At 43.6% G+C, this 22,247-nt stretch overlaps 1 protein-coding gene across 1 annotated transcript; it reads left to right on the top strand.

Moving 5' to 3' along the window:
- The first annotated feature begins 928 nt into the window (after positions 1-928).
- Positions 929-17,128, top strand: LOC119133054 (TCDD-inducible poly(ADP-ribose) polymerase). The gene is made up of 7 exons (XM_037268689.1): positions 929-1,236; positions 2,162-3,148; positions 11,618-11,807; positions 12,090-12,277; positions 13,704-14,009; positions 15,314-15,571; positions 16,245-17,128. The coding sequence occupies exons 2-7, from the start codon at positions 2,187-2,189 to the stop codon at positions 16,432-16,434; spliced, it is 2,094 nt and encodes a 697-aa protein (XP_037124584.1). The 5' UTR covers positions 929-1,236; positions 2,162-2,186; the 3' UTR covers positions 16,435-17,128.
- The last annotated feature ends 5,119 nt before the right edge of the window (positions 17,129-22,247 follow it).

Below are 22,247 nucleotides of genomic sequence, written 5' to 3'. Positions count from 1 at the left end.
ATTTCCTGTAAGTGAAAAAAAATGGATTGTGAAAGGTTCTACCTTTTTTTCCTTGAAGGTGAAAAAAATAAATCTGAAGAAAATGTAGAAGAACGTGAAAAGTTCTTTATTTAAAGTAAAATAGTCTATTGTATAAGATGGAATGTTTTCTCTCTTGCTATAATTTGTAAACACACGTCATTCCTGTGGTTGTCTTCTCGGAATATATAGTCAGAAAGTAATTACTCCAGAATTTATTTAGTGCTCATGAAGCACCCTTCAGAGAAATTTGTATTTCTAAACAGCAGCTGTTTGGTGGAACTGGCTTGTCAGCAAACAATGAAACTGTGGCCACAAGGCCATGCAGCTCAGCAGGTTCCTGAAAAAGAAAAATAACTTATAGTTAAAGGGAAAGTGAATAGAAGCTGTCTTGCAATATATTGAGTAAACATTGCAGCACCACTTAAAATGAAATACTAAGTGTCTTTCTATAAGTAACAAGTTGATAACAAACAAAGCAACAAAGTAACAAAATGATAAGAAATCCCCTAGCTTTTTCCAATTCAACTTTTTGTCTTTTGTCAGTTCTTGATTGAAGACGTATGACTGCATAAGTGTAAAAAATGTTGATTAAACCTGTTGTATCATGTACAATGTCCTATTTCAGTGTCTAGGCCTGGTAATACCAACTGTATGCTATTTTGTGCGTGCTTATGTGTGCAATTATACACAGTAATGTGTGCAGCCACCTTTAAGAGGTTTCAAATTCAGCATCAGTAGTACATGGACCAGACAATTGGCCATTGTTAATGCAGGACCAAGGGAACAAAGGCGCCTGCTGGCTCCCACCATCGTGCAACTTCTTCCGGCCACCACTAGACGACTCTTCTGCTCAAGTCCGGATTTCAAGTCCCACCTCCTGCAGGTTAGGAGGCGGATCTTGTCCCGGCAGAGGAGATTCAGCACAGTACCGCACAGCGATTCCTCTCACAGCTAAGCTGAGTTCCTGTCCTTGTGCTTTCTGATCTCTTTGATATGCCAAACGGATCAAGGATACAAAGAGACGGACGGACATGCGGTAGATAGAGGCAGAGCATGAGAGCGGCGGGGGCAGTAGAGAGACACGACGAGGTTTACCCGGACTACCGTTTTATCCGCGCACAGATATTGTGGAGCTCTCCGACCGGGCTCCGCCGATGTGCTCGTGTGTTGTAACCTACCAAAGACCACCGAGACCCGAGTGACTTTGTCGCACAGGTAGGGGAGTATTTTTCTTTCTTTTTCTAAGGGTGGGGGGTGGACCCAGGACGTCTGTACGTGATGCCGATGTTATTTAGAAATATACTCAAGTCACTACCGACGTAGGCCGTAAGGAAGCCTCGTTTCGAACGAAGAAACGTTTCTTAAAAGATGCGGGCAAGCGAACGAGCAAGGTGGGTGAAAGAAGGCAGCGCCTGGTGCTCTGGTGTGGAGTGGTCTTTGTCGCTGTTCCGCCGCAGTGGATATGGTCTCTGTGCGTGTGTGCGTGCGCGCGGTGCGCTACGTGCAAAGTTGCGAGGGGGCAGCGGTGTGTGCACGGCACGTAGCCGACCCGGAGCTGCGTATCGGACTCTCGTGATCAAAAATACCACGTCCCGGGAGAGAGACGGGAGGGGGGTAGTTCCGTGCTACAGTTGTGATTTTATCTTTCGTGGAGCAATACCGATTTTTGCAAGTCACCCAGAACGTTCCAATAAAAGCGGCTTTATACAATTATCACAAGATAAGGAAAGGAAGAAGAAACGAAGTGAATTCTCTTGCCCCCTCCCACCTCACTTGGATGAAGTCATATATTTTCCGCTTCATGTGCTGCTTGCTTGTAAATAGCTCGTTTTCCCCAATTGATTGCTTGTACGACGCAGTTGTTTTGACGTTATTGTCCAAGTGCGATCCACTCGGTTGTTTCATCGTCGGGTCGCAGCCGCAGGTGTTAAATGCAGTTCAAGTTTCGTTTCAGCGTACAGACGGTGCGATACGGGCTCTCTTTCCAGGAAAGGAAAGGCGAGTTTTGAGTTAACAGCGAAGAAACCTATTAATCATTGCTTGATACGCCAGGATGACTTCACATCGGAAAAAGACTTCAAACATAATAGACATGAGTGACCTTTGATGACTAGCTTATTTATCTTCTTTTTCCACCCAGGACAGCCGAGGGTTAGGTGTGCAACATGGATAAAACTTTGCACATTCTCCAGAAATCCCCAGAGGGTGTACCGACTGGGATCTCGCTGGATGTGAGCTTAAATGTGGACGAAGGGGAAGACTTTACGGAACAATCGATCGTGGGACTCACGGACAAAATACCTTTGGTGAAACCGTATTTCAAAAAGAAGCAAAGGAAAATCGACACCAAATGCCTACACCGCGCCTTGGAAGAGCCCATCCTGACGTCTCTGCTCAGCGGCGACATGACGGGGGATGGTGTTTTTGTGCCGCGGAGTCAGGCGGGGCGCACGCCGGGGAACCTTTGCGCGGCTGTCGCGGCCAAACAGAACTGCATCGGCCCAGTGTGTGGCCTCAAAGACTCGCCGGTCGCTGATGCTGCCGCAGCAGGGACTGGCGATGTGGAGATGGCCGATACTACTGCGGAGCTGGAGGAGACGGAGCGGCGGGGGGAGCGACCCAAGGCAGCCCTCAGGGCTGCGGGAAGCACGGGGACAATAACGTCAGCCAGCAGGGATGTCCCTCCCATAGTCGCACCCCAAGCTTCTCACCAGGAGGGAACCATCAAAAGTAAAGACCGCTCAACTCACCCAAATCCCCCCCCTGTTAAAGACTTCACTGCCCTCCAGGACTCCCACCCCCTACTCCTGCAAGCCCAACTACCTGACAAAGGAGTGCTTTTTCAGGATAAAAGTGAAGAGGCCTCCTTGGACCTGGTGTTTGAACTGCTCACGCAGCTTCAGTATCACACACACCAGTCGGACTCGGTGGACATTTGTGTGGATTTCCTCCAAGGACAGTGCGTTTACGGCAGTGACTGCGCCCACCACCACACCGTCCTGCCCTACCACTGGCAGATCCGCAGGAGCGACACTCAGACGTGGCAAAGCATAGCCGATGAAGCCCAGGAACAGCTGGAGAGACTCTACTGCAACCCGGACAATGACCAAGTCAGACTCAAGTATCAGTAAGTGTCTCACTCTCATAATGATTGTCTCTAACTGCCCTTGCATTACCTGTGCTTGTGTTGTCACTTGGCACAAGTCTTTGTGTTTTTGTTTTACAATGGCTCTATATTCACTGAAAAGGTTTTGTTGACAACCCACAACTATTAGGAACAGACAATACCCTGTCTGAAAATATTGTTTCATCTCATTTTTACCCCTTTTTTAAGTTCAAAAGCTTTAAATCAAACTTATGTTTCCTTTAGATCTCAACCGTAATTTATGACAATTTAGCTTCTTGTTGTTTGACGCTCATCTTAGTCCCTTTTAGTCCGGGTCGCCACAGTGTTACCGGCATGATATATTTACTCTGGATGCTTGAGCATGTAAATGAAAATTATAGTTGAAATAAATTATGTTAGGCGCATATACAATTTTCATCCATGTCAAAACTTGGCAGCTCAAGTAATGGAATGTAAATGGTGCTCATTTCGAATCCGAATAGCTTAACGTTTAATCCATATCCCGTTTCTTCTCAAGATAAGGCAGAGTTTCCCTAACTTAGTTGTTCAAGTGTCAGAATGAAATGCAGGTGCACACTCTCATGCCAAAAGGCTCTTTGGATTGTTTTTACAAATTAGTAATGTCTTTTGTCTTCTAATAAGTTATGTCGACGTTATGCCACTGAAACATGATATGCTGCAGCTTCATAAGTTCGGGGAGATGCATCACAATAGAGGTCTATAACACATTTCGAGTGCCAGATACTGTCATGTTGCAAGTATTTCCAAAGGATACTGCATGGTAAATGAATAGGTGCCAATGTCATGACGACAATGCTGCAGTAAGTTGATATGCTGCTTGTTGATAAGCAACGTCTCATCCATTGTGTTGGAAACACTGCACGCTTTCCTCTTTGGCCTCACCAGTGCTGACAAACTGGGGGCTGCTATGCACAAGTGCAAGTGGATGTAAATCTGGCTTTTATTTGATACATGCACGTGGAAAAAAAACGACTTGAAGTCCTTTAATATCATTTTAAGCCTCTAATTATATGCGCGGGGTTCTTTTTTCTATTATTGTGTACAAAGGTAATCTATCGGCTCCTCACCATATGACTTCCCCTCTCCCTACTGTGATATTTGTGATTCATTTCCTGTAAGTCAGCCCTCTGCTTGGCTGCAGCTCTGTCCTAAGCAGACTTTAGAGCACTCATGGCAGAGCGTGGTGAACTTCTATGACCCCCCTGTGCGGTCACTGACACAGCCGCACTTGGCAGCTTCTATCCCTCCCTCGGTCATAGACATGCACACAATGGAGCGCACACGCACACACACACACACACACACACACACACACACACACACACACACACACACACACACCCTCGCTCTTTCTCCCTGCTCGGCACGCAGATGCTCACACGAACGAGAAGAGGGAAGCTCAGTGGCTCACACGCATACCGTTTAGCAGACAGAGATAAACCTCTCTTTCACTCTCCTGTCACACGCCCACAAAGTTAACGCGCACACATATACAAGCACTTAGCAAAGCAATGTTACGGTGACATAAAGGAGAATGCCGTTTCCTGCGGAACTGTACTGTATGCATGCATAGTCACACACAATGAGAACATGCACGGTGACCTTGTTCGAAATGGGAAAAGTACCACTAAGAAGCCGTTTACAAGAGTTTTGTCCGTTTAGTTAATATTCCTTTGTGTGCTGTATGCAGCAGGAACAGTACATCTTAAGTTTCGCCGCACCTCCGCAATCAGAGTACAAGAGGTGCCAGAAATCTCGACATAAGCTAGAATAGTTCTTCCCCACTACAACATGAATACTAAAAAAATGTCAAATGAATTATATATATTGTCAAACTAAATACGATGTTCTATCGGTATCTGGCTGATCCCCAGTCTAATTCAAGGTATCAGTGCAATGATGGAAAAAAAATGAAAATCCACTGGTTCACTAAGGTTGAATGCCCGTTTAGCGATTCACAAGGCATTTCACTATGTTACCATAGTACTCGTTTTGTCCTCTATACTTTAACAACATCACTTGGGACCAGTCTCACAAAGATGGATTTGAAGATTAGGGGAAGATCCTAAGGTTCAACCCTGGGTTTGCAGTATTAGGCATATGCAGTTGTGGGAAATTAGTTGTTAATATATAAACAGGTTACTATACTTTCTCCACTATAGTCAATTTTACTCATCAATCACAGTCCTTCGAAGATGTTTAGTGTCTTATAGAAATGCCAGATCCTTTGGTTTCCCAACGGCCCGCCGTACACCGAGCGAAGTGGCTAACAACAATTTGCCGAAAAATTACTTGCCATTTTTAATCGAATGCTACTTCTTAGAATCTGAGACATTGCGACACAGTTCACCAGCAATCAAGCCAGGGGCCCACTGTCGTCCATTGATGAAAACTAGTTGCCGAACTGCACACCTTGCAGTTCAGTCGGGTTTTTGGCCACGTCGTTTGGTGCGCTATGAGCCAAAAGAGTGTAGTCAGTGCTTCATCATCTGAACCCCCTGAAACTTTGATCCATTGTGTTCATTTTTAGCTCTGCTTGTATGCACAAAGATTTATGTAAGAGTTGTTGGCTCCAACCAAAGCTTTATGCAAAGTGCTCTTCAAACAGGATATGCACCTGCTGATGTCAAACCAACTTGGGCTGTGAGTGTTTTCCGCCCTCATTCTCCCAGACAGGCTCAGCTGGCTCCTGTGACAGAAACTGCACATGACACAAAGATTGGAGCATGCAAGCTAATGTACCCTTTTATATGTACATCTTTTCTAAGCCGTACATTTGTTGTCTGGTTTGGGTTTTGTTCTGACAGGAAATAGAAATATCACCTAACTCCATAAAGCAAGTTTGACTCGGTAGCGTGACCCCTCACTAAGGCATGACAAATACCTCTTCCAAGTCCAACAACTTAGCAAGTCTGGCTTGTTTCGTCAGTTATTTTCAGGTAGTACATCAATTTGTCATTTTCAGGGGATGAAGGAAGGGTTGGTCTTAAAATGAAATTCCATTCCCCCCCCCCCCAACAAAGATCCCAATATTTACACATTATGATGTTTTTTTTCCCTACCAATATTGACAACTAACTTCCTGCCTCTCCAAACTTATACCCATTACCAATATCAGTGAAAGAGACACACACAAGTAGAAACAGATGCACAGCTACACGTGAAAAATCAATTTCCATGTAATAATCGACGGAGACACAGCTGTGCGACATCCGGCCATGAAAAATCTTTTTTTGTTATAATTTTTATGTTAATGGAATGTCTGGAACACTGGCACTTCATATAAACATTTCAAAAAAAAAAAGACAAAAAGTGATTCTAACACATTGATAAATAAAATGATTTGCATCAAATGGTTACTAATGTTCAGTGGGTTTGACACAGTGTTTTTCTTCCACTTCTTTCTGTTCAATGCCAGCGTCTTAGTGAGCATATTATTGTTCCTCCGAGGACTTGCGAGGCAAATGTCTTCGTTAACGTAGCTCAAGTTGTGTTTTACAGTTTGCAGCCAATTTTGCCTCATTTGCTTAAAGCTCAAATTAGTCATCGATTATCCACACAATCATCAAAACTGTGAACTGCCTAATTGATTTTTAGTATTATTCAGTATATTTTAGTACTTTGCCCATCCCTGGTTGGAAAGTTCATGTGACCCTCGTTGTCATTATAAGCACATATTCATGCAAGAACCAAGCTCATTCACAATGCCCGTTTGTTTGCCCACAGTAACTTCATACCCCAAATGGCCTAAAAATAACCCCAAAACGGCTTATTTCAGCCACTTTGGTGCGCACGACTCAGGCGAGTGTATGCCTACACCATCAGTGAGTCCTCCTAAAAACTGATGGGTCAAAAATTTACTTCTCGGGTCAATTTGACCTGACCCTAACAATCTAGAAAGTTGTTTAAAAGTTATTCTTTGATTTATTTTATCTTAATTTAAAGTCTTTGTGATCAACCTGGGTCAATTTGACCCGGCTTTTGCGGTTGCTTGATAACCTAGATCGTAGAAAGTTAGATCAAACTGCCCCAAGTAGTGGGTCAGTCAATTTTTGCCCCAAATTAGTACTGTTGCTGTTATTATTTTTGACCCAGCTGTTAAGTTGTGTTGTGTAGGAGTATAAAGTTTAATTATGTGGTGTTTATTTTCTCAGTGGTCAATAAATTCTTATCGTCAGTGGTCAATAAATTCTTATTATCCGTTGTAGTCAAACAAGAAATTTGTTGATCATCTCTATCATGCGGTTATATCGACTTTTGACATTTATGTTAATAAGTGTAGTATTTATTATCAGGGCTGACCTTTGACTGGTGGTAAATTGCGTCTTATGATCATGTGCCTATTGTGCTTATAGTTGATCCTGTGACTTCATTAAAGTTCTGGTGCATTCAGCGCTTGGTTCTGTCAAAGCTTTTTGTGCCGCATCTCTTTGATGATGTTCTATGAAGGCTCAATTCGACTGGTCTATTCATCAGATCATGCACGTACGCACGCCCTGGACGGTCACTGTGGTTACCTCAGTCAAATGATAAAACCAATAGGCAGGTCAAGAGCGGTAGTTGAGTTAATAAGCTTGACCGTCGTTATAGCAACGTTTCTGATTCTTATAAAGTGTCGCAAATCGAGTGTGAGTGCTACACTGTTCCCATGTGTGAATTATCCACAGTCAAGGTTAATCCCAGCCATATGACAAACAGGAAGAAAGGGTTTGCTTATTCCACCGTGAAGTCATGAAGTCAGCAGTGAGCGGGAATGTTGACGTCATCACTTCTGGTTGGACAAGTTACACTGTATTAATCCCGGCAGGCCAGTTGTTGGTTAACAGCACTATACTGCTGAACATGTGAATTTTCATATGCAAGAGAGGGTGTCTGTACTTTCTGTAATTCCAGCCATGATTAGAACACAGCATGTGATGTTAGATTTAGAAAACAGAATGTCTCAAGGCCATTTCCTGTAGTATGCGTGTGTGTAATAAGGGCATATTTTCAGACTTGAAAGACGGCCTGCTAATTCTCGCATGACCTCGTGACAAAGCGTGTGTGTGTCTGCGTGTGTGTGTTTGCGGGCGAATGAGAGCTCGAGATAGGGCTCTTTTGTTAGCCAGGTGATAAAAGGCTTGGTTGTCATTAACTGACATTAAGAGTCGCAGAGGACTAAGGGCAAAGTGACCTGACACCACACACTGTGCATGCGTGCAATTTCTATGTCAAGGCACATTGATTTATGTCATACATTTCATATAAAACTAGATTGTTTTGTCTTTTGCGTTTATGCTGTTGCGATTGTGCAAACATGAGCTGTGTGTGTGTGTGTGTGTGTACATGCATACCGTGAATCAGCAGGGTGAGGTCAGGTGTAGCTCAGCCTCTGTTAGTCTTAATGTCCTTGATGGATGTCCAACAATTATTTATTCATGTTAACTGAAACAAACTGTGATGTCCATGTTTTGATTCTATCCGTCAGATAAACAATGTTTGGACTGACCAACAATGAAAACAGTCAGTATTAAAAATAATTAAAAATTAAAAATGCGGTTCAGGTATGGCGAGTCAAAATGTCGTCGAAATATTAGACACTTTGAACTAGTGTTGGTTAAAACATCCTCACTATATGAATACAATTTCACCCTGATAACAGAGAGGCAGTTCTAACCATCAACATGAAAACATTGCAGATTGTTGATCATTGTCCGAGCCCTTTCAAAATTTTGTCAACAGCTAGATGGCATTTACACACTCTGCCAGCAAACAAACATCACCTTATAGGTAGAAATTCTAAAAATGTGTCATTTTTTTAAAAATTGAAAAGCATGACATCAGTCTGTGCGCGTGTGCTTGTGTGTCGCGGGCGTATTGTGTGTATATTTGTGTGAAAGAAGCATTTGTCAGCAGATCTTATCCACTGTTTTATCGGGGCATGTCTGGATGAGACTTGCGTGTGTGTACATGAATCTGTCTAAAGAATGCATGTGAGTGAGCGTTTTTTTTTTTGCTTGTCTATGACGTTCACACTGGCATGACTGATGCTGGTATGCAGGTTCTTGTGTGGGTTTGTATGTCTGTGTGAGTTGCTGTGAGAAAATTAGAAGGTATCTATGTTCATGCGGGGGTGGGAATGGGAATTAACAGCTTTTTTTTCCTCCCCCCCAATACTGTCAGTTTTCTTAACTTTTTTTCACACGGGGGGGGAAGGCTGGTTCTTTTTCCAACAACAGTATCGCAGTACAATTAACATTCAGCTGCTTGGTAAGAGAGCAGGTTTGGCCATTTTTTTGTTGTTGTTCTTCGAAGCCTGCCTCCACACCTTTAGCACACCTCGGTTCAAGTCAGCAGATGTTTTATTTGGTGTAACTCATCAAGCTGCTCTTGCCAGAGTGAGTGCCAAAAAAGTCCCGTTCCAACATTTGATTAGCCTCCGTGTCCCGAGCACCTCGTTTGAGTGCACTTAATTTAACCGGCGGAATTTTATTTTTGGAACATTACAAACCAGTTAGGAGCAAGGGAGGGCAGCTAGAACTCAGCGGAACGTCGATGAAAATCACTGAGTGTCCTGACTGCTGTCCAAATATTTGTCTGTTAGGGCCACACGGTGGGAGACACAAAGGGAATGTGGGAGGCGGGAAGGCTGCCTGGAAAGTGCACTCTGTATACTGATAATAACATTTGAAAATATGGTTGTTCAACAGAATATACTGTACGTGTTCAAACGGCAGCTGTGTGTATGTGTTCAGAACATGGGAACATGCAGCTGCATCCGGAGGGCTTCCATACAAAACAAAAGGAAAGAAGCAGTCAATCAAAAACACAGAAACAATTACGAATGTGCTTTTATCTGAATCCACTCGCCTGTGCTTTGCATGTTCCCGCATTTCTTGTTTTTCACCCAGCTGCATCCTTCTTCTTCCTCTTTCTCAGTCCACAATTACAGTCACAACTTTCGATGTCATCGTCAAACATTTTGAAATTACTGGAACATGGTTTGGAAGTTTGCATGAAGCTCTTACTGACTAATTTGACTCTGCATATTCTTAGTGTAATCATTCCAGTTTTACTTCCTCTTGCAAACATTTATTCAGTCACATAATGGCCAAGTAGAAGCGCTGAGAATATGCAGTTTTTGCAGTGCATACAGTCGATCGAGAAGTGTGTGGAGGCATGACTCGACACCTTGTTTTGTCATGCTGTTGTGCAGTGGCCGGTAAATGAACCCATTGGACCACAACACTCATACAGGCAATGTTATAAACAAGTCCTTGCTTCATAATTGATTCAGTGATTACATTTTATAGCTTACGAAAACCCTAAATTTACCTGCTCGAGAAATTTAAATATGACAGTAAGTCTGGTGTGGGGTTTACCTGTTTTGCTGATTGTGAGAGTTGGTTGGGCAGATACCGGATTTACCAGGAATGCAGTTTGTGAAGTAGGCCCACTGGACACGATCCAGTGAATTTGCACATGAATGGAGAAGGTGTGTTGTTTGAAAAAGCTGTTTCATCAGTTTTTAGTGAGAACATGGCTGAGCGCCTTCATCCTCTCACATGCATCTCGAGTAGACCAGACAGTTTTTGCTTTTAGCTTGACAGACTCACATCATTGTCAATCAATGGGACAATCAAATGACATTTAGCGTGATTGTTTTCTTGATGCTTTCGTGTGTATGTATGGGTTCGCGCATGCGAACGTCATCACGGTCTGTGGCTTAGCGTGCCAGTATGTACATACTGCCCATATTTATGCAAGTGTTATGTCTGACCCAGAAGCGCTATTTGCCAGAGGCCATATGGCAGACTAGTTTAGATAGACTGCCCCCCCCCCCACCCCACACACACACACACCCAATATGAGGTGATGACCCGCACTTCGTGAGACAGAGCGAGCTTAAGAGAGGTTATGCATAAGCTACAGTATTTTTTTCCAATATCCACGAGGCTAAATGCATTTTTGAGCAACGACTCTATCGAGCTGGAAATCACTTTTGTTTGTCGTTCCAAAAGCAATGCTGGATTCAATTAAGCCACATATTATACCGTTATCATACAACACGTGTTAGCAATTAGGCTGCATTGCTAAACAAATTACTAAAGAAAACGTTTGACTCAATGCAGAAGTGTTTTACATTGCAAATTTCTGAACTGAAATTAAAGCTAAAGAAAGATGATCAATCGCACCATGTGATTCATTGTGTATAAACTCTTTACACGCTGTGCATATTTTGTGTTTTATTTATGGCGCTCATGAGTTTCTATTTGTTCACTCCCAGGTGATGCAGAAATCGTATTTGTCCAGACTGACTCACTGTTACAGTCATGTTGCTCTTAAACATCATGTCAAGCCTACTTTGTGAATTGCGACCATTTAACAACAGAGGCGCATGCGCCATGAATTCAAATGATCGAGATTTGTCTTCATTAACATCTTTCTTTTTTCTGCTGTGTGTTTCAGGGGCTCTGTGTTTTCCCTGGACTTTGGAGCCATGCGGGTTTGTGACCTGAAGTTTGATCGTGTCCGCCGACTATCCTCTCCCGCCAATCCTCTCGCCATGCCCGCGATAAACCCAAGCCCCCCCCCTAGCTGTCACACAGTGTGGAAGTACTACTGCAGAGACAACTTTGGCTGGAGGGAATACTCAGAGGTGAGGCACGCTCATGACCACGAGGGGCAGACACATTAACTCTGCCTCGATCAATCAGTTCGCCAGCGGCTGTGGTAGGATCAATACAGGCTGATCCCAATACACGACAATGAAACTTGTTACACAGCCATTATCAACCATTTTTTCCCAAACAAATCAACCTCGTGTGAGGTTATTATGACTCCCCCCCCCCCCCCCCCCCTTTCCTCTATTGACTTGTGCAAAGAAAAACACTCTTACTGATCTTCTTTTCCATGTCCATCTTGTCTTCCTTTCCAATAGCCTGTGGTGAAGCTTATAGAGAAGGCAACTCTGAGGGGTCTCAAGGAGGTGCGATTTATTACACTCCAGAACCAGTACATCCTAAACATCAGGGAGGGCTTCCAGCAGAACGCCATGTTTGGCTTCAGGCGGCAGATCAAGAAGCGGCCTATGTTCATGTCTTCGGTGATGCTCGCACCCCACCTAGAGTAAGTAAAAGATTGAACTTCTGTTGTGTTAATATATAATAATAAAATAATGCCATGTCACAGACATCAGCGATATATTGAGACTCAAAACTTGCTTGGTGTACGCTGTTAAACAATTTCAATTAGGGGGTTTTATCAGGTCACCAAATTCTCCTGTGCAATGCTGTTTTCCGAATGCAAAGGTGGAACTGGCTTAGTAAGACAGGAACAGAAAAATATCTCAAACAAAATCTTCATCGGAAAAAACAACACAAAACAGGAAACCAAGGATAGAAATAAGCTGATTTGAGAGCTCCCACTTCTCTTTGCAGCCATTTTCTCACGTAGCGGTATGACTCCCACCTCTCGCTGCAGTGATAGTCCAGAAGAATGTGATAGCAAATTCAAAACAAGTGTCATCTCACCTCATTTGCAGAGTTTTTCACGTCCTCGGCAGCCCGCCAGTCATCTGCTCTCATCCCACACTGTGCGAATTAGAACGAGCTGTTCGTTCAGGACCTGGCAGCTATGAAAAGGGAAAATGTAGGAGTGTCAGAGATGGAGGAAAGAAGATGAGATGGTGGGTGCAGAGGACGCGCAGAGGCAGCGAGTGAGAAAGCGAGGCGTACGGCCAAGAAAGTGAAAGATGGAGGGCGCTAAATGGTTTCCAGACCGGTTGAATGGAGTGTGAAACGTGACTGTTAGCTGGAATTTGGAATGAGGGATTTTGTTCCTGAGACTTTCCAGTGAATGCAGTGTCCCAAGCGTTTAGTGTCCAAAACAAGTTTGTGTGTTTGTGTGCGTGCGTGCGTGCGTGTGTGTTAGTCTGTGTAAGGCTTAAAGGTTTAGGTCATTTGTTTGAGTGACACTCTCCCTCCTTTCCACTCGACCGGCCCCTTATTATTGTTTCATTTCACAATTGCTTCGTGTCAATTTTTCAAAGCCCCGTGGGGATCGAGACGCCGATCGCGGCGCAAGATCGAGACCAGACAGACAGGACGAGGAAAACTGTCAGTGTGATTTGGAGTCAAATTGATCAAATCTTTTGACGGCACAACCCAGCTCACGTTCTTATGGCTGATGGCTCTGGCTGCATTTTCAGTGGCTGAGCCGGAAGTTGACAGACAAATCGCCGATAGTGACCCACGTGACAGACAAAATGTTTTTTTTCTGACCGTGCCGCAATCTGTAATTTGTGTCTCGCTTTCTCGTCTGCTGTTTGGTTTTCTCGGCTCAGCTACCCACTGGCGTCGGTGTTGACAGCCAGAAGGATGTTGTGGAAGGCCGGGCTTGAATGTTCATTAGAATAACCAGCCATTTGTAAACATAAGCAGCATGGTGTCAACGACGCTTTTAATTTGTATATAGATGGTCATAAAATATACCCTAGTCGTTATGATGCATGTAATGTAATTAGATGCAAAACAAACTGTATCTTCTGTTTTAGGACTTTGGGTGGCATCTCTTCATCTCCACTGTCTAGTTCTTCCTTCTCTTCTTTATTCGCCTCAACAATGGATCTCCCGGCGTCGCAGCCACTCTCCCCGACGACCACCAACCCGCCAAGCCTTTTCCCTGAGACGTGGTTGCCCATGGCCGTCAGCCAAGACTTCCTACAGGTGCCCGTGTCCCGCGACGACCGCAGCTACAGGACCGTGTACAGCTTGTTCCACAAAACGGTGCCGGAGACCAAGTTCAGGATCATTAAGATACTCCGGGTACAAAACCCCTTCCTCTGGGAGAAGTACAAAAGGTGAGTTGTGGATTCCGCCATCAGTCCTTTTCACTCAGCCGTTCCCATCTAATTTGTTGCGGGATTAAGGATGAATATAAATGTGTTTCACGGCTGAACTTTGTCAATCAACCAAAGCAGAAGATGTCAATATGACATTATGGTTTCTCAAATTTAACTTTGAGACCATGAATGGGCATTTTTATTGGGTTGCTGAAGCACTATGTTTTTATCCTTATGCTTCTTTTACCGTGAATTTATTTGCAGTGTATATCAGTGAATTATGAGTTGCGAAAGTTTGGATTGACAGAGGGCTTAAACTGAAAGAAATTTGGGAAATGCTGCAACAATATACAAATTCAACAAATTGCTTTGTCATTGACCTGTGCAGGATGATAATGCATTTAATCCCATCTTTTGCTGTGACCAGAGAAATAAAATGCATCAGCCCTGTCATCCACATATTTGTTGCTGAGCTGAACGAGCGTTTCACACTCAACTTGATTCTCACAGAGGCGTGATTACATAGCGCGGGCTTTGAAACGCTGCAAAGGGGAAGAGGAAGAAAGGACAAATGGAACTTGCGCCGGTTGGGCTTCGTGAGAGCAAGCTGGAGTTGCGAATAAAGCGGATGGGGTGATGTTTGGGTGACTGTGATGTTCCGTTTGTGAGCGCAGTGGGCAAGCCGCTGTGGTGGTAGGGCGGGTCCTATCAGCGGTGACACAAACACACACTCAGACTGGTACTGCAAGGGTTTCACAATAACTGACGTTGTGTCATTCCGAGAGCGAGGCCCCATTCTGAACATCGCTTGATTACATCCCCTGTCTTGTTTTGACAGAGAAATCCTTCATGGCGTGTGTGTCTAATTGTATGTGTGTGTATGTGCATTTGCAGTCGGGTAGGCGTGAAGGCTCAATCTGGAATGCACAGTGCGCTATAAAATTTGATGGTAGCAAACTATAGGGTGTGTGCGTGTGTGAGTGTGCACGCCCGGCTGTTTGGATGCATGCCGTGGCCATCTGTGTCAGGTCCCAAGCTGCGGGATCACAGCAGGTCATGCCAGGGTCACCGCCGAGCTGGCTTTCCCCTGCGCATGCTCGATTGATCCCCTCGCATCAAACGAATTGTGTGCGTGTGTTGCTCAAGAAACGGATTAGGCCGAATGTTCTTACTAGTTTTAGAGCAAACACGGTCGTGATGACAACTTTGGGATTCAAGCTTTATCACCTGCTTTTGTCTATCAACATGTTTTTTGCATGTAACGTTTAACACAAATTATTTTACGTCAATGTGTGACCCAGCTTCTTTGTCCACTCCAACAGGAAGAAGGAGTACATGTCCAGGCGTATGTCCGAGATGGACCGGCTGCTGAGCGAGCGTCACCTCTTCCACGGCACCTCGGCAGACGTGGTGGAGGGCATCTGCAAGCACAACTTTGACCCGCGGGTCTGCGGCAAACACGCCACCATGTTCGGTCAGGGCTCCTACTTCGCCCGGAAGGCCGTTTACTCGCACAACTTCTCCAAGCGCTCTGCCAAAGGAGTCCACTGCATGTTCCTGGCCAAAGTGCTCACTGGCAGGTGTGTGTTGGATCATCAAATCCAAATAGTGGATTTTTTTTTCTTTGGTGTTAGGTGTAGAGGACAATCACCTATAAATTAATTTTAAAAAGCAAAATATATTTGTAGTATAACGAAATGCATATCAATCCTCACATCTCCGTCACATTTTCCACACTTTAGATTGGTCAGTAATTTAAAGAATTGCAGATGCACATGGAGACGGACCCAAAACTATCAATAAGTAGAAAATATTAAATTTCCTGCCTGTGAGAAGAACCACCACCACAAAGTCAAGTCATTCAAAACAAGTGAACTGTACACTGACATTCTCTCTAATGCTTTGAAGGTGCACGGCGGTAAATATCCTCAATGTAATCTATTTTATTTATAACCCCAGAGAGCGCCGCCAAGATTTCTGGTTTACGGCTCCTTAGGCCTACACAAACAAATAGTGTAGTTGCATGGACTCAATTCATATACGTTCACCGCATAAGATTCATGCTCTGATGCTGGTATTATTCAAGCTTCCTTAAGCACACAAAAGAGCGGCAGCCGTGTCATCATTAAATTTAGACGAGTCTCCTTCTGGATGTTGAATTATTCCGCAACTCTCCAGACAGTGGTTCGTCTGAAAACCACGTAATGCTCTTAATTGTCTACATGCACTCCACATGCCCTCGTCTCTGTGCAGGTTCATCGTAGGAAACCCTTCAATGCGCCGACCACCGCCCATCAACCCCCGCGACGCCTCCAGTGACTTGTACGACTCCTGCGTGGACAACTGGGTTGACCCTCAGATCTATGTCATCTTCAACGACGACCAGAGCTACCCGTACTTCATCATTCATTATGAGGAGGTACCCAGCACGGTAGCCCTCTAAGCACACTTTCTTTTAGGCTGCTCAGGTGGTTAGCCTCCTTTAACTTCACCTAACGGCTTAAAGCAAAAACACTTTCAAACAAAGCTGTCAAGTGGATTCAACGGGACTGGGCTCTGTTGTCAAGAACCACAGGCAAGTCCAAACCGGACTCAACTGGATACAACTGGACCGTTGAGGGGCAACAGTTTGTCACTCACTCAGTGCGTTGTCACATTGACATACACGAGATAACCGTTAAGACCACATTACTAATTACAAGTAAACATTGGATTTGGATTGAAACCCCTATAGCTCCTTTTCCAATTCACTCTACCCAAAAGTGGATCAGACAAAATTCACAAGAGTGTACATCCAGTACACGGAGAGCAGAACTTACTACTTGATGAATGTGTGCATGTAAACGTACTGAGCATTCAAAGGTGGATGGCAGCTGGCAACAACTGTGCTTGGCTGAAGTCTTAAACCACGTAAACTTAACTAGATCATTCAAGAAAATCAAATATTATCCCCCTTAATCTTTTTCACTTAATCGTTTGGCTGTAAATGAACACAGTTCCATCGCAAGTCACACCGTAGTAGACGGTTGGCTTTTTTGAGTTGAGTATTTCAAGGAAGCACCAAGCAACTAAAGCTTCCAATAACTCGGACCACACCGTTCGTTAAAACAAAACAAATAAAAAAACAACAAAAAAAACCCTTGTGTGTTTTCCCTGCAGCTGGCCTCTACGTTTTTTCAAGTTTCAAGTCGACGTGTTGCGTGTTTCTATTTAGTGGACATAAATCGCGGGGCCTCTTCAACCCGGTCAGTGGACGAGTGTTTTGAGAAAGACTTTTTCCAAATGGACATCGACGTACTGTAAACCTCCAGGCGGAGGACTCATACGAAGTTGCAACTGTTCCTGGTTGGCGTTGTTGCCTTGGCGCCCACCGCTTTAGTTTCCGAAAGGGGGAATTGAAGTGTATGGTTTTCATGCTGAGGTCGCAGCAATGAAACATCTCTCTCTCTCTCGCGCTCTCTCTCTCTCGCCTTTCTCTCTCTCTCTCTCTCTCTCTCTCTCTCTCTCTCTCTCTCTCTCTCTCTCTCTCGCCTTTCTCTCTCTCGCCTTTCTCTCTCTCGCCTTTCTCTCTCTCTCTCTCTCTCTCTCTCTCTCTCTCTCTCTCTCTCCCCCACTCTCTCTCTCTCGCACTCTCTCGCTCTCTCCTCTGTCTGTTTCTCTCTCACTCTTTCCCACTTTCTCTCACACACACACTATCTTGTGTTCAGAGACTGTAGACAAGTTTGATTGAGACAAAATGTACAAACGTTCTTTGTTTATATTTGAACTTGTGTGCCTTTTGTTCATAAAAAATGTTTATTTATGTTAGTTTAATGTAACATTGATTGAATAAAAAATGTAAAAGCAATTATCCTGTAATGTGGTTTATTTTAATGTGACATGTTGGTGATAAAAATTTCGTGAATATTTTTTTATATATTCTACTGAGCACACAATGTTTTGGCAGATTCATACAGGCCACCTTTCAAGCCTAACAGTAAACCCCAAAAACCTTTTTTTTCTTTTAAGAATTGAAGTAAACAACTAGAATTTGATTTCTCAAAGCTCAGAACAATTTTTTCAGGTTTTCTTTTTTAACAAATATTTGATAGTACATAAGGGGATTACAGCTGTCGCTAAACTTTATGTTTCCAACAGAACATGAACTTGATTGAATCAAGAATGCTTCAAAGAAATCACCACTCTATAACATATTGTGTGCCTTTGCACATTGACAAACAAACCAAGAAAGTATTTGGATATTTTTGGAGGCAAACACACGAACTTCCCATCCTGCTCCTCTTCACGGTCCTATATTATTTATGATAAGCTATGCAGCTGTCATGTTAACTATTTAAAATCCTTTAAAATATCCTCACTGTGACACTACTCTTAAAATATCCTCACTGTGACACTACTCTCAGAGCTTGCCGAGAGAATTCATGGTGTGATTATTGGGTCCTTTCTGTCAGTAGAGAACCCTTCTCCACCCCATCACACACCCTTTTAGGCTACCCACCCAAAGCCGTACCCAGTGGGGTATGACGTGAGTGCCGTGTCTAATGCGGTCGGGGCGGGGGGGTCGTCACCGTCTGTCCCAGCACAACAGTACATCTTGTTGACATGGTGGACTTTTGCGGACTTGCAGAAAGACAAAACCAATCAAAAGAATATAGAATGTAGAAAATGGAATATTGAATGATTTTGTACAGACCCTGGGATAGCATTCCCAATGTTTTGGTTACTTAATGGAATTAGAACTAGTACTTTATCTATTTTTTATTTTATTTTGTAATTCAATATTTAATGGAATATTTTGACAATTTCAATTAGCTACCATATATATATACATATATATACGTATGGAGTGAGGCAATGAAGTGGTGGGGGTTTAAGGAGCAGTTAAATTTTGCTCTCTTCGTGCCTCCTCGCTGGGCTGCGTGCCTGTCTGCTCCTCTCGTGTGCATGCAAGCTTGCGCAGGTTGCCCTCTGTTTGCCCCCATCTCCTTCTCTCCTTTGCTCTCATCCCCTAGTCTCTCTTGCCTCACCCCTCCCTCTGTTAATCTGTTATCCCGCCCTTCCTTCTCTTCACCCTTCGAACTCCCTACCCGACCTTCCCCCTCTCATCGGCTATTAACGGCTTAAAACTCCATTTTGCCCTCTCATATTAACAATTCTACCACCTCTCTCTCTCTCTCTCTCTCTCTCTCTCTCTCTCTCTCTCTCTCTCTCTCTCTCTCTCTCTCTCTCTCTCTCTCTCTCTCTCGCGCGCGCTTGCTGTCTTTGGAGCTGCCTCTCATGAGTCATACAGCGGGCACTGGCTGGGTTTGTTTGCCTGAATGCCCTCCAGGAATTGCTGCCGGCGCACAGAAAGCACTTCTTTGTAAACCTGCTGGTTGAGGTTAGCAGAGCAAAGCAGGAGATGATGTGCAAGAAGGGAAGGAGGGATACGTGCACTGAAATGTGTGTGTGTTCCATTTTGTCTTCCATGTTCAGTTGCTGCCGACCAGATGTTTCAATACTTTTGCCCAAAGTGTGATTCTGACATCTGCCATTGTGCCATACTCATCCTAAATGAAAGACTGCTAATCCAAATAATTTCAGGTGGATTTAGAATGGATTTCGATCTCATTCTGCGACTCTGCTTATCACATGTTCTTTTTCGTGGAAATGAGAACGACAAACACTTTTAGTGATTACAGACTACAGAAAAGGCTCCCGCTGACCCAATCAGAATAACAACGTACATTGTTTCTAGTTTTGCCACGATTTTCACAGATTGTACAATTTGACCCTCTGTCTGCTGCACACATGAGATCAAATGCACTGTTTTTTAAGGTTTTAATATGTTTCCTTAAAACAATGATTTTATACTAACGCAATAGAAATAACCTTTCGTGATGTATCACAATCGAGTGTTCCTGTATTCGACTCTGTTTTGTCCTTCTTTGTGGAGTCTGCATGTTCACCCCATGCTGTGTGGGTTTTTTATCCAGAAACATGCCTGTTAGGATAATTGTACCTTGATATGTAGAGAAAGTACATTGTCCATTTGTGTGAGTGTGCTTGTTTGTTTGTCTATGCCCTTTTAGACACGTGGACTATATGCAACAGTACTTCTGTATTTAGTTTCCTTGTAATTGCCTCGTGACAAGCTGACAACATAGGAAATGTGTTAAAATACTCAATATAGTGGCAAACCACCGTATTGACCGCCTTTCTGAAGTACGGTAAAAACCTTTGATGCCACCTCAATAAGTATCAGCACCGAAATATTGAAAATGATTGAATAGACAACCTCAGGTTTTCACATATTTAGCGACTGAGGTTATTTTTCAGTCAGATGGCGCCCCAGTAGCTTGTCACATTGCTAGCAAACACAATAAAGTGGTCCCAATGTCAAGTTCCTCTTTCCTCATACACATCCATATTTCACACACATGCGAGCCCAGGTCCACACTGCTCGAACAATGCCCAGCTGCAACCAATGAACATTCCAGATGCTGTTTTTTCTTCTTCCTCCTTTCTCTCTATCATTTCAAATTTCAGCTCTAAGCCTTTAAGAGAAGCAGCAGCCAAGTATGGTCAGGCTCATGTCATGAACTTTGAGCGACCTTCAAAAGCGACAGATCGTGACCTTGAAGACCCAGCCTAAGGCTGAGCTTTAGGCGCCATTATGGACGAGCCCGGAAAAAAGTATCTCGGGCCGATGTGTGAGCCTTATGTTGTACGCGTACGAGAGCCAGGGAACCGTCCACTCTGACCATTACACTCATTTTACGGTTTGGACATCCTCAAAAGAACTTCCTAATTATCTCCAACACATCTTTTTATGTTCTCATTTTGCCCTGTGCTCTTTTAATACTTCCTCTAAGTACAATAAAGGAAACCATAGGAAACTGAGTACTTCGGCATCCAGTTTGTTCCCTCCAGTCAGCTGTTTTTTAATCTCCAAACAGGCGCAACCTGACAGTTAACAGCGAACAGACATGGACATTGCAGACAAAGTATTGGGACATTGGGCTATTAAACAAAAGTGAAGAGAATCTCTAAGGCCGTATATAATCTGTTCTGGGATGATTGGATTCGGAAGCAATTTATCCCACAGGAAATAACGGAAAATAAATGAATCAGTTCCATCAAAAAAATAAACTGTACATGCAGGTACAATCCTTAATGAGGAGACATCTTGTGCCATTTTATCACAAATGAAAACAGTTCCCAGAAGTCTTGTGTGTGTGACATGATTTGCTTGAAAATACCCCATTTATCAGGAATTAAAGCAAAGTTAACACCAACTACAACAGCCATGTTTAGAGCAGCAATTTTTGGCAGGTTGGTGGGAGGGTAGGCTGTCCTGTAAAATGGAATTGCGCCAATGTTCACCTCTGCTGCCTACTGTGGGCTGTGTCAACACAAATGAGACTGAGGGAACTTTTTTTGCACAGCGGCGTAAGACTTGCACTCATGGGGCATAATACGTCTTCACACAGTTTCAGGATTTACTTTTGGTTCCCGATATGCTTGTTTTACATTTTGTGCTTCACACAAGTAAAGACAACATCTATAGGCACAGCAGTTTCATTCGGACATTCAAAAGGAAATCAGAAAAAAGTCTCTTACAAAATATACAAAAATGTACTTTGACAGCATTAAACATCAACAGAAAAAATTAAAACATTTAAAAGTAAAGTAAAAACATATAAGTGGGTTTCTAAAACAATAAATTGTGGATATGAATCATAATTCTGATTTTGTATGACGCATTTCCAAAAAGCTTTGAGTTTGACTACGACCATGTCTTCCTTTTGTCCCTTGCGACATCTTCAAATGCAAGCTAACCTGAGCTGGATAGACACTTGCGTCCTGTAACGTCCACTGCGCCACACTCGAGAACTCCCAATGATGATCAAATGACTCATTCACTTGTTCACTCTCACTGTTGTTTATCTGTGCAGATACAAACGCAGGCCTATCTAATTCTTCCACAGTTTGTATGGCTCCTCTCACCATCACCTCTCTGCTCCACCGGCCCTGCTGTCATCTCCGGTTTCCATAATTGGAGTTCACGGGATGTGAGCCTTAGATGTGGAGGAGGCAGGGAGAGCGACATGAGTGACAAAGAGACTTGAGGAGCAGGCCTACTAGGAGGCCAACAGGCGGAAAGATTCTAATCAAATTGAGGTAATGTGTTTAGAGTACTGGTCTGCACTGTGGAGTTAGTCAAATAAACCCACGATGAGATTGTTTGTAAGATAATGTTTTGGTGAGGTAAGA

The sequence above is a fragment of the Syngnathus acus genome, chromosome 13 (assembly GCF_901709675.1).
Source record: "Syngnathus acus chromosome 13, fSynAcu1.2, whole genome shotgun sequence".
Classification (NCBI taxonomy): domain Eukaryota; kingdom Metazoa; phylum Chordata; class Actinopteri; order Syngnathiformes; family Syngnathidae; genus Syngnathus; species Syngnathus acus.
This window is presented reverse-complemented; position numbering and strand designations above follow the sequence as displayed.

What these genes read in the sequence shown, in the direction of transcription:
- LOC119133054 (XM_037268689.1), top strand. Translation starts at nt 2,187, where the DNA reads ATGGATAAAACTTTGCACATTCTCCAGAAATCCCCAGAGGGTGTACCG. An exon ending in CAAGTCAGACTCAAGTATCA is followed by an intron (nt 3,149 to 11,617) that starts GTAAGTGTCTCA and finishes TGTGTGTTTCAG; the next exon opens with GGGCTCTGTGTTTTCCCTGG. An exon ending in GCCAAAGTGCTCACTGGCAG is followed by an intron (nt 15,572 to 16,244) that starts GTGTGTGTTGGA and finishes GTCTCTGTGCAG; the next exon opens with GTTCATCGTAGGAAACCCTT.